The sequence below is a fragment of the Bubalus bubalis genome, chromosome 14 (assembly GCF_019923935.1).
Source record: "Bubalus bubalis isolate 160015118507 breed Murrah chromosome 14, NDDB_SH_1, whole genome shotgun sequence".
Lineage (NCBI taxonomy): Eukaryota > Metazoa > Chordata > Mammalia > Artiodactyla > Bovidae > Bubalus > Bubalus bubalis.
This window is the reverse complement of record NC_059170.1, coordinates 67274467-67287055: the sequence shown is the minus strand read 5'-3', so window position 1 is coordinate 67287055 and position 12589 is coordinate 67274467. Positions and strand designations below refer to the sequence as shown.

The window sequence follows — 12589 nt, the reverse complement described above, 5'->3', positions numbered from 1 at the left end:
GTTTAAATCCATAAATCCAACCAGACTAACTATCCAGTGTCACATAGGAAACCAAAGAAAAGGTTTAAAAAAAAAAAAAAGAGTGCTTGTAGACATTCATGCACATACTCAGCAGTATCTGAAATGCTTTCCCCAATAACTATAAAACTAAAACCTCCTCCAAGGAAACATTTGATTAATAACCCAACAATTTCCAAAGTTACTCCTTCAGAAAGAAGCACTTACTGAGATAACAGAAGATGGCTGACTATCCTTTGTACTTTGTCCAAAGGTTTAAAAAAGCATCACAGTAAGAATGCCAAAAACGTGGTTTTACGTATAGCATGCGAAGTATTTTTAAACTGATTCCACCTCCATTTTGTCTTTATTCAAAACAAGCCTACGGAAGAGCATTAGACAGAGCTAGTGCGGCCACGCAGAGCAAGAGATGTTTTAATGAGATGTTGTATAGATAAAACATTTGGAGTTCTTTAAAAGCCAAACTAGAAATAAACGTGTAACTGTGGAAAAGCTTCATGTTTAAAATCTGAGTGAATCCCAGTTATGGATGAGTGTAGGAAGCGGCCTCGTCCAGGTAATTCTTACACTCCTGCCTGCGAAGCCAGTGGTTTCACAGAACTTGCCCCCTTGACCGCTGATCACTGGTCCGGGGATGGATGCTGTGCCAAGTGGGGCCAGCAAGTAAAATAGCAATGAGGGCTGGGAAACAGGGTTGAGAGAACTGAGTTTTGAAACTTAATTAAGTCTTTTTCTTTTCAAAAATGAATGACTCTCAGCTGAATTTTAGCAAGAGTGATTACAGTCACACCTTCTGGATTGTCTCAGTCAACCTTGGAATGAACACCTGAAAGAAACTGAAAACAATGGTTTTCGCGATTCCCTTCTGAGCTGCCTGTCTTACAGCGGCTTTTATCAACCCTGCTGCACACCCTCAGGTAACAACATAAACACCACCCAGACCAGATGGTGCTGTGCCAGCATTTTCCACTGTAACTGGTTCAAGCCTCTTCTAAACATGTTTATTCGATCGGATTCCACGGGCTATTTTCTGTACTGACCCCAAGGTAAGCTGACTCAGGCACCCAAGAAAACAATGCAAATAACAGATGCTAAAACGAAAGCAACAAGTGAAATGCAAACAAAATCGTCTCTAAGACTATAAAGAACAAAGATATCCATGGAAGATACTGATTTACCCATTTAATAGGTTTCCAAAATCCAAACCAAATAAAACACAACCACACCAAATCGAAATTACAACACTTTATTGCAGCATCGGCAAAGGTCAGATTTCTGAAGCTGGTGAAGATCGGGCAGCATTTCCATGTGAAATGTTACAACTTTACAGTTTTGTTTCTTATTTAATTCTACATGCAGAAACTAAAATATGGTGAAAGAAAAAATGCAAAACAGCTAGAAAAAAAGATGTAATCAAGTTGTAGCTTACAGATGTGCTTGCTCTTCAACTAAATTCACTATGCCTACTGGAAAGCAAACGAAAGACAACTATCCTAATAAATTAACAGATTGGCCAGAAACAGACTAAGAACTCTCATTTCTATGTAGTAGGGGGAAAACAAAACAAAACAAAAACAAAAGCAAAATAAAAGCTCTACTGTTTCCATACTTTGTTTAGAGAAACCCATGAAGGTCAACAAAATCTCCGGATCCCCTTCTCGCTGTCCTTCGTCCATCTTCTGTGGTGTCTGCCTGGCACGCTGTTTGTTTTCAATGATACTTACAATGGGCTCAACCATCCCTGTTCTGAGGCTGGTGTCAGACTCCCCTAAGCCATCTGGGTTCATGCTGTGTGTACTAATCGTCCTCACATTTTCCCTTTACCCTAATAGGCAATGTTGTATTACTGACTCTGATGGATAAAACTGATTTTTCTCCCCCATCCCTTGTTCCTCATGAAAGAGATTCCTAAACAAAAGCCTTCCTGGTGGATTATCTGGTACCTGGATATCTTTCATCATTTTGCTGTCCTGCATGTAAGTTTTCACTAGAAGATTTTACTGCTTGCTCTATACTTTTCTACTGTAGTTCTGGAGCCCCCAAATGTATCTTCTTTCAACATAGGATGTTCAATTCAGAGACACTGAAACTCAAATCAAGTTTAAACTCAAGTTCATTTCCCCCATACCATTACCATTACAACCGTCTCTTCTCCGGCTCAGTCATCTCACTGACGCTCTTCCTGGTGTAACTGCTCAGGAGTCAAGTCAACCACCTCATTTCTTGACTGCCATTCTCAAGAGAAGATGAACCCTCACGTGATTTCCATTACAAAAGGCCTTTTCCGCCTTGTCTGGAAGCGTCGGCTTGTTCCGGTGTTGGCAGAGGCTGCTGTTTCTGCCTCATGGCCCCAGCCTGTCCCAGGTTTAGATTCGCAACTCTCTAGACCGACATGCTGAGATGTGTCCACTGCTCTCATTCAATTGCTGGAGGACTCCACTATCCACAACATCAGATACAGGACCTAATGAAATGACACGTGCTGCTGGATCAACGTCTCCTAGAGGCACAAACAGGGCAATGTTAAAGAACCAGGACTGAGGATGTCCCTCCAGCAAGAAAATGCCCCCTGAGCACCACCAGCCACTGTTCACTGACTACAGAGAAGTCAGTGCTTTTTAAAGAGGGTACAGATTCCTACTGCAGAAACAAGAGGGGGCAGAGGGACACTGAACAGGGCAATTCTGACAGTGATGGGGAGGGTGGGCCCGTCAGCTTTCCTATAACTACTTTCTAAGATGCTGAAAACTCATGGTGTCACAGCTGAACTGCATAACCCCCAAATTTATGTGCTGAAGTCTAACCTCTGAACCTCAGAATGCAACCTTATTTGGAGAAAGGGTCACTGCAGATGTAATTAGTTAAGAGGAGGCCAGACTGGAATCAGATGAGCCCCTAATCCAGTATGACTGTGTCCTCGTAACAGGACATCTGGACAGACACATACCTGAGGAGAACCCCACATGAAAAGGAAGGCAGGGATCAGAAGGTGCTGCAGAAGCCAGGAGTGCCAGGGGCTGCTGGCAAACCACCAGGAGCCAGCAGGGAGCTGGGAGCAGACTGTCCCTCTCAGCCCTCAGAAAGAAGCGACCCTGCCTTGACTTTGGATTCCAGCCTCCAGAGTGTGAGATGCGAGTCCTGTTGTGTGAATCACACCATGTACTATGCTATCTTTCGGCAGCTCTAGCAAATTAACACAGGTTGCCTACACAAGGCCAGTTGCATTAGCAAGAAACTTCCAAAGACTAAAATGCAAATAAGGAAAAGTCTATCTTCAGTTGGATACATCTGCAAGTTGTACAGAACTGAACAGAATGGGAACAGGTCAGTAACTGGAGTACTCCCTGAGAGAAAGAAACAGTCTCTCTCTTGATGTCAAGACAAAGCAATGGTCTAAAACAGAATATTTTAGACAAATGCAGTGAATAAAGAAAAGTGTTCACAGTCTTTGATAAGTGAGACACACTTGCCATATAATCTCTCACTATATATAATCACTCTGAGAGTGGTCCACACTCCAGCAGCTTTGACATCACCTGACAGCTTGTTAGAAACTAATCAGAACCAGTAGTTTAATGAGAGTCAAGATGGTTAAAATGTATATTTTAAAGTTTGAGGAGCAATGGTATAATCCACACGAATTTACAGAGTGTAAACTGTATTTGCCAAAGATGCTATTGTTGTTCAGTTGCTAAGTCATGTCCGACTCTCTGCAACCCCATGGACTGCAGCACGCCAGGCTTTCCTGTCCTTCACTATCTCCTCGAGTTTGCTCAAACTCATGTCCACTGAGTCAGTAATGCCATCTAACTATCTCAACTTCTGGTGCCCCCTTTTCCTCCTGCCCTCAATCTTTCCCATAATGCTGAGTTTCACAGTTTTTTCAACACTAGCAGAGTGGAAAGCAACCCTGTCCTGCCTTACAAAACACCTGGGTAACTGTATTACTTAGAGTGCTATTGCCATTTTAATTCATTCGCAAAATGCTTATACTTTGTTAGAACATTAATACCCAGGGAGAAGGGCTGAAATTTTAACTTACAGCCTATTTCAATCCTGATTAGAAAATATAAAAATCATTACAATTAATGTCTGAGAGTCTTATCAAAATCTAGAGATAAGAAAAACTTAAAACCACTTTAATAACCAGGTTTCTAGTAAATTTCCCTTCATCTGCCATACAATGTCAACAATATTAATAACTTTTAAAAGAGTACTAGCCAAGTTAGGAGTCAACTGAAAACAGTTCTTTAGACCTCACAGAATTTCTTCTGCCTCCTTCTATAGGAATTCAGCACCAGGTAGCTGAGGACCATGGCTCTAGATAAGCAGCTTCCCAGTGAGTCTGGCCCAGTGTTAAAAACAGAAGAAAATAAAGAGGAGCCAAACCACCAAAAGACACCATCCCATCAGCTAATGTTCTTCCACATGACTACACTTCACTTAAATTTAAGTTTAAAAAACACATGGTACTTGAAAGGCTCAGAAACTCATTTTTACGCATTTGTCTGTTCCTCCCCAATATTCATTATTACCTGCATTTTGAGAGCTCTGGCTTTAAAAATACCACAAAACCATGAGACCTTACAGAGGGTCATTTTAAAGAGCACTGTACAAGTTAGGATTTTATTTTCCAAATCAGTATTTTAGGAAGAGATTTAAAATAGGTAAGGAAGTAGCTGAAGAATTGAGTCTCACAAAATTAGGAAAACAAAAGGGAATGAGTGCTGGGTAGCATAACATAGGAAGAAAGCTGATTAAATGATTAAACACAGATTATTTTTTTTTGAAGTTTCTCTGTCCATTCAACAAACATTTACTGGGGATCTACTACATGCTAGGCACCAAAAGCTGTGTAGGAGACAATACGGAAAGTAATTCAAGGCTTCCTGGATCGTCAATTTTCTGGGGGACGGAGACAGGCTGGCAGGTGATGAAGCACTGTAAGGTTTGGGGAAGCACCGTGACTCAGGGCACCAAGGTGAGACTCCTAAGTATCAAGGTGAGACCAGACGGAGAAGCAAGAGTTATCCAGAGGAAGAGCCCAAGAGGGTTCCAAACAGAGAGAGGCAAAAGACAGCAAAACTAGGAGAACTAAGAGGCCAGCTGGGTGGGGAGGAGGGCAAAGAACAGCAGAAGAGAAAGCCAGTAAATAGAGCGCACCCTATCATCCAGGGTCATGTTATCAAATGAGGAGCTGGGACTTTATCCCACAAGCCATGAGTAACCCTGAAGGATGTGAGAACTCCGTGACAAACCAATTTCCTAAACTGAAATTAGATTAGAGTTGTCTGAGCATATGTGAAGTGACACTCAGTCATGTCCCACTCTGCAACACCATGGACTATACAGTCCATGGAATTCTCTAGGCCACAGTACTGGAGTGGGTAGCCTTTCCCTTCTCCAGGGTATCTTCCCAACCCAGGGATCAAACCCAGGTCTCCCACACTGCAGACAGATTATCTACCAGCTGAGCCACAAGGGAGCCCAAGAACACTGGAGTGGGTAGCCTATCCCTTCTCCAGCGGATCTTCCCGACCCAGGAATCGAACTGGGGTCTCCTGCATTGCAGGTGGATTCTGTACCAACTGAGCTATCAGGGCCTGAGCATATAGTTCAAAGTAAAACGGTAGCAGGAACACAAATATTCTTAGTGAGTAAAGACACAGGATGAACACCTGCATTTTCTGCAGTGCTACTACTCCAGCAGTGGACCATTTCTGCAACCCCAGCACCTCTCTCCTACACCTGCTCGCCTACTCCCAACAACACGTTGATATCTGACGGCTCTGAAAGCCTCAGTCTAAACACTAATACCCCGAGGCAGACCTGTAAGAGCAGCAAAGACTATGTCACTTTTGATAATAACCCAAACACAAGAGAGAACGAAATTGATGGGGAAGGGTCTTCAGATCAGATCCTGCTAAACTTTCAACAATTTTGTTCCTTAAAAACAAGATGAGTGAGGTCTTATTAGGGAATATCTTCTATGTGAAATACCTTACAGTTTTAGTTATTTCACATCAGGCAACTCAAGTTTAAGAAGAACTGGCATGGGTCTCAGCAGGATATTTTATAATTTAAAAACAAACAAAATACCCCCCCAAAAAACTCAATCTGCATGCCTCAAGGTCTAACAACAGGTTTTGAGTTTTTATAAACATTATGATTACTTAACACTGGCTTAAGAAATTCTAACAAAAAGCCTGTGACTTCTCTCCAATTAATCAATAACTAGTCCTCTCTATAAATGCAAAAGAGAAAATTTTTAAAAATCCAAAAAAGCCAAAGAAAATGAAAACCAATACTGGTATGACTAAAATCAAGATTTTATAAAACAAACCAAAAAAAATGTAACTGTTTTATAAACAGGTTTTTTTCCCTCAAATATCTACAACTCAAAGACTTTTCTATTGTGCTAATCCTTGGGCCTTTATCATTAGGTGTAATCCAGAACTATCTAACTTACTCACACAGACACCATGAAAAAGAACTAGCTAAGGCAGAAACAAGTGAGATCGTCATACCTCCCACCAGTCTTAAAGATTAGATCCGCATTAGGCGCTCCCTTTGGGTGTTGGTAACGAGGCCGCCGCTCCCGATTGGTGTTTGCTGGAGCTGGGCGTTGGGCAAGAGACTGTAGCATCTCTGTAGTTAGGAGCAAAACAGAAAAGGCATTAACATTGGTAAATGTACTTCTCCCAATAAGCAAATAAAGGGAGATAAATTTATTAGTTCTGTCAGGTAGCTAACTGAAGAAAAATCACCATTATATGGACTAAAATAATTGAGAAGTACTGGAAGAGCAATCAAGAGAGGAGATATGCTCTTGTGTACCATATAACACCATGCTCCCTTACAGTCAATGGGGCCACAACTGTGTGTCTTGTGAGGCAGTGAAACAGTGTAAGAAGCAACAGAGTACAACAGCTGAGAGCATGGTGTTTGGAGCTAAGCGATATTAGATTAGATCCCAGCTCTGCCACATACTACTAGCTATGGGGCTTTTGGCTCAGTTTCCCTAAATATAAAATTTCATTTATCTCATGGAATTATTGTGAGGACTAAAAGCTATGATCAAGTACATAAGCATCTGGCCATAATAAGCACTTCTACTGAGTGTTAGCTACCATTATTTTATGATAAAGAACCCTGAGTACTGGGAATTCCCTGGTGGTCCAGTGGCTAGGACTCCATGCTTCCATTGCAAGGGACATGGGTTCGATACCCAGTCAGGGAACTAAGATCCCGCATGACTTTAGTCATGACCAAATAAATAAATAAACAACGATTATTTTTTAAAAATTGGCATCAACCAAAAGAGAAGATTCTAAAAGTGGGATTTAAAGATAGAAAACCAAATATTTATTTATACAACAACCTCTTGCACAAAAAGCAGTTTTGTGAGTACAACACTATATAAAAGCCATGTTATGGCTCTGAGGGCCTTTTAAGGTGTCTGTGGACTCCATATGTAAAGTTTAGCTAATCCAAGTGTGCTGAGTATGTCTGTATAAAACTGAAATCCTAATTTGATGCCCTCAAATCTGGAAGGAAGAGAGTCCTCAAGACCAGGATTCCCAAACAGACAAGAGATGATATTTGCTGAATAATAATTTGCTCACAGTTGACTGGCAACACAAGGCAATTAAAACTTGGTACTATCTCACCTGCAATCCAGCTCTTACAGTATGGAATCTAACTGAATTATAAGGGAAGCAAAATATGATAAACATTACATTAGTGTTATTTTATAAATAAGTGAAAGAAAAATAAAGACAGAAAGGAATATAAAAGACAATTAACTTCTCAGGCTAAATATAAACAAACATGAGATGAAAAGGAGCAGAATAATAGCTTTGATGTTCTGTATTTAAAAAACCCAAAAGGCATCACAATTTTCCACTTCTGTCCTGGAAACGATTTGATACCTTGATAATCTTCTTGTTCTTGCCGTTCATTGATATCTAGTGTGAGCTTTTTCATTCTCATCCTCTCTTCTTGTTCTGCTTGTTGCTGGTTCCAGTGATTTGCAGCAAGTTGGGAAGACATGGGTACATTAAGGATTTTAAACTGAGAAAAAAAAGTAAAGAAACCACAAACGGCTTGAGAAAATCAAGAAACAAAGATTTCAAATAAATCAGTGCATGCGTTTGTTCTCAGTCACTCCCAAGTCGTTGTGACCCCATGGACTGCAGCCTGCCAGGCTCCTCTGTCCGTGGGATTTCCCAGGCAAGAATACTGGAGTGGGTTGCCATTTCCTACTCCAGGGGATCTTTCCCAACACAGGGACTGAACCCAAGTCATTTGTGTCTCCTGCACAGGCAGGTAGATTCTTTATCACTGAGCCATCTGGGAAGCCCAAATAAATAAGTAGAGTTAAATGAGGTTAGAAAATTAATTTTTCCTTTCCTAATAAGTCAATAAAGACAGTACCATCTAAAAACATACACAGACAATAGTGTTACTCTACTTAAGAGATAAACTCATGAGGGTTGGATAAGAAATGGAAGGCCATCAAGTTCAATGTCCATAAAAAGCAGACACTCCTCTTTCCTGCACCCTGTTTGGAAGCAACACATCTAAACAACAGGGGATCATTTTCCACTGTGTAGACCCTGTTACATATGGCTAATTGTCAGAAAGGGTCTTATACAGCAAGCTGTAATCTGCACCCTTTTCATTTCTACCCTCTGGACTATACAGAACAAATCTAGTCCACCTTTAGGATTATCAAGTCTTCACAGTCTCACAGTCTAAAGATAGCTGTGATGCTGGAAAAGAGAAAGAGTTTAGCAACTGAACAATTAGTTATAGGGGAATAATTCTTATCTATGGAATGTTTTGTTTTTAGCAGGATGTTCCTGGTTCAGGATTGTTAACAACTATTAAACCAAAATAAATATCTTTTGCATTTGTTTAAAACAAAAAATTCTTTAAAACATTACATAATGGCTCTTTTACATTAAAACTTTTGCTTTAATAAGACATTTTCTTTCAGTTTATTATTCTAATTCATAGACATTTGAATCTAGAAAGAAATTATCAACAGTATTTTCCTTTCTTTTCAACTACTTACTTCACTGGTACAAATTTTTCTTTTCCTACTGACTACAGAAGAAAGTTATTTCTGGGCACAAATTTGGTGCACAAAGAGATCTTTCACTTAAGAACTCAAGATTCCTATAAGGCTACGCATTTCACATTTCTAGAAAAACCGTTGCACCAGAAGAACCAACACCCAAAAGTAAAATAAAGAAATAAAAGTCAGAACAAAATATACTTTCTTCTTCAGACCACAAAATAACAGCGATGTTTCTTCAAATAATGTTCCTAAAATTGAACATATTCCAAAACTCCAAATAATGTTTATGAGTTCAAACTTTACTTAATAACCAAGTACTCTGAGCTCTCATTTCATGTTTGCTAACATTTTAAAAATAAAGTTCAATAAAAATGTTTCCTTAAACAAAATTTCACGTTTTAAGAAGTAAGGACTTCACTCCTTATTCTGAAGTTATATGGGTTACACAGTATATAATCTATCTACTTTGAACAAAAAAATATTTCTGTTAAAATACAGACACATAGTCTTACTTTGACCCATAGAATTTAGAATTCAGGACTACTGAAATGAATTTACTTTTCAAAGCTCAAAAGTTTCTGAAGGTAGGTTTTAATTTTATGCCTACACATTCTGAAAAGATCAAAAGGGTGTGCAAACTGACACAGGTCATGAATTTTTCATATGTGCCTCAGGAAACAGAGGGATGAATGAAGAAAATTGATTACTTATTGTTGTATAAGTTGATCGTCCCCCTTCATGGATCACTGCCTTGTTGTGGTGAAGGGGCTTGCATAACTCAATAAAGCTATGAGCCACGCCACGCAGGGCCACCCAAGATGGACAGGTCATAGCAGAGGGTTCTGACAAAATGTGATCCACTGGAGGAGGGAATGGCAAACCTGGTTATACCTGGTTATACCCAGGTTATACCACCTAGTATACCTGCTGACAACCTCATGAACTGTATAAAAGGCCAAAAAGATATGACACCAAAAGATAAGTCCCCCAGGTCTGAAGATGTCCAATATGCTATTGGGGAAGAGCGGAGAATTACCAATAGCCCCAGAATGAATGAAGCAGTTGGGCCAAAGCGGATAAGATACTCAGTTGTGGATGTGTCTGGTGATAAAAGTAAAATCTGATGCTGCAAAGAACAGTATTGTATAGGAACCTGGAACATTAGGTCCATGAATCAAGGAAAATTGGATGTGGTTAAGGAGATGGTAAGAATAAACACAGACATCCTATGAATCAGCGAACTAAAATGGATGAGAATGGACTAATTTAATTCAGATGACCATCATATCTACTACTGTGGCCAAGAATCCCATAGAAGAAACAGAGTAGCCCTCATAATCAACAAGAGTCCGAAACAATGTACTTGGGTACAACCTCAAAAATGACAATAATCTTGGTTCATTTCCAAGGCAAGCCATTCAATATCACAGTAATCCAAGTCTATGCCCCTACCACTGATGCTGAAGAAGCTGAAGTTGATCAGTTCTATGAAGATCTAGAAGACTTCCTAGAACTAACACCTAAAAAAGGTGTTCTATTCATCACTGGGGATTGGAATGCAAAAGTAGGAAGTCAAGACATACTTGGAGTAATAGGTAAGTTTGGCTTTGGAGAACAAAATGAAGCAAGGCAAAGCTTAACTGAATTCTGCCAAAAGAATGCACTAGTCATAGTAAATACCCTTTTTCAACAATACAAGAGATGACTTTACACATGGACATCACCAAATGGTCAATAGCAAAGTCAAACTGATGGAGAAGCTGTATACAATCAGCAAAAACAAGACCTGGAGCTGACTTTGGCTCAGATCATCAGCTTCTCACAGCAAAACTCAGGCTTAAACTAAAGAAAACGGGGAAAAACAACAGGCCAGCCAAGTATAACTTAAGTCAAATCCTGTATGAATTCATAGTAGAGGTAATGAATAGATTCAAGGGACTAGATCTTGTTAACAGTGTGCCTGAAGAACTATGGACAGAGGTTGTAATATTGTACAGGAGGTGGCAAACAAAATCACCCCAAACAACAAGCAAAGCAAGAAGGCAAAGTGGTTATCTGAGGAGGTTTTACAAATAGCGGAAAAACAAAGAAACAAAAAGCAAGGGAGAGAGGGAAAGGTACATCCAATTAAAAGCAGAGTTCCAAAAAACAGCTAGAAGACATAAGAAGGCCTTCTTCAATGAACAATGTTTAATAACAGAAGAATACAACCAAAGGGAAAAGATGTAGATATCTCTTCAGAAAAAGTGGGAACAGCAAGGGAGCATTCTGCCCAAAGATGAGCACAATAAAGGATAAAAACGGTAAGAGATCTAGTAGATGCTGAAGAGATCAGGAAGAGATGAAAAGAATACATGGAAAAGCTCTATAAAAAAGATCTTAATGAACTGGATTACTATGATGGTGTGGTTAGTCACCCAGAGCCAGACATTCTAGAGTGGGAAGTCAAGTGGGCCTTAAGAAGCACTACTGTTAATAAATCCAGTGGATATGATGAAATTCTAGCAGAACTATTCAAAGCCCTAAAGGATGATGCCATCAAGGTTTTACATTTATTACATGAGCAAATCTGGAAGACCCAGCAGTAGCCACAGGACTGGAAAAGATTAATTCTTATCCCAATCCCCAAGAAGGGTAATACCAAACAATGTGCTAACCATCAGATAACTGCACTCATCTCTCATGCTAGTAAGGTCATGCCTAAAATCTTATATGCTAGGCTTCAGCATTATGCAAATGAAGAACTTCCAGATGTCCAAGCTGGGGTTAGAAAAGGATGAGAAATAAGAGATAAAATCACCAATATTCGCTGAAATAGAGAAAGCAAGGGAATTTCAGAAAAACATCTGTTTCATCGACAACGCTAAAGTCTTTGACTATGTGGATTACGGCAAACTGTGGAAGCCCTTAGAGAGATGGGAATACAGACCATTTTACCTGTCTCTTGAGAAACCTGCATGTGGTTAAGCAGCAACAGCTAGAACCCTGTATGGAACAACTGATCCATACAAGATCGAGAAAGGAGTATGACAGGGCTGTCTGCTCTCACCCTGTTTGTTTAATCATACACTGAACACATCATGAAAGATGCCGGGCTGGATGAATTACAAGCTGGAATGAAAAGATAGGCAGGAGAAACATCAACAACCTCGGATATGCAGATGATACCACTCTAATGGCAGAAAGCGAAGAGGAACTAAAGAGCCTCTTGATGAGAGTGAAAGAGCCAGCTTAAGAGTAAATATTAAACTAAGATCATGGCATCTGGCCCCATTACCGCATGGCAAACAGAAGGGGAAAAGGTGGAAGTAGTGACAGATTTCCTCTTCTTGGTCTCCAAAATCACTGAGGACAGTGATTGCAGCCACGAAACCAGAAGACAATTGCTTCTTGGCAGGAAAATGGTGACAAACCTAGACAGTCTGTTGATAAGCAGAGACATTACTCTGATGACAAAGGTCCATAGTCAAGGCTATCATTGTCTCA

At 40.0% G+C, this 12589-nt stretch overlaps 1 protein-coding gene across 4 annotated transcripts in view; it reads right to left on the bottom strand.

Annotated features, from left to right (window-relative positions):
- Window positions 1–1248: 1248 nt before the first annotated feature.
- UPF2 (UPF2 regulator of nonsense mediated mRNA decay) overlaps window positions 1249–12589 on the bottom strand; it is a 97353-nt gene continuing 86012 nt past the window's right edge. For all 4 annotated transcript variants that reach the window (XM_025264487.3, XM_025264488.3, XM_006077739.4 and 1 more), the window contains exons 20-22: window positions 7950–8091; window positions 6546–6666; window positions 1249–2518 (exon numbers count right to left, since the gene is read on the bottom strand). In XM_025264487.3, coding sequence (XP_025120272.1) covers window positions 2509–2518; window positions 6546–6666; window positions 7950–8091 — 273 coding nt within the window. In that variant the 3' untranslated portion in view covers window positions 1249–2508. The remainder of the gene's footprint in view (window positions 2519–6545; window positions 6667–7949; window positions 8092–12589) is intronic.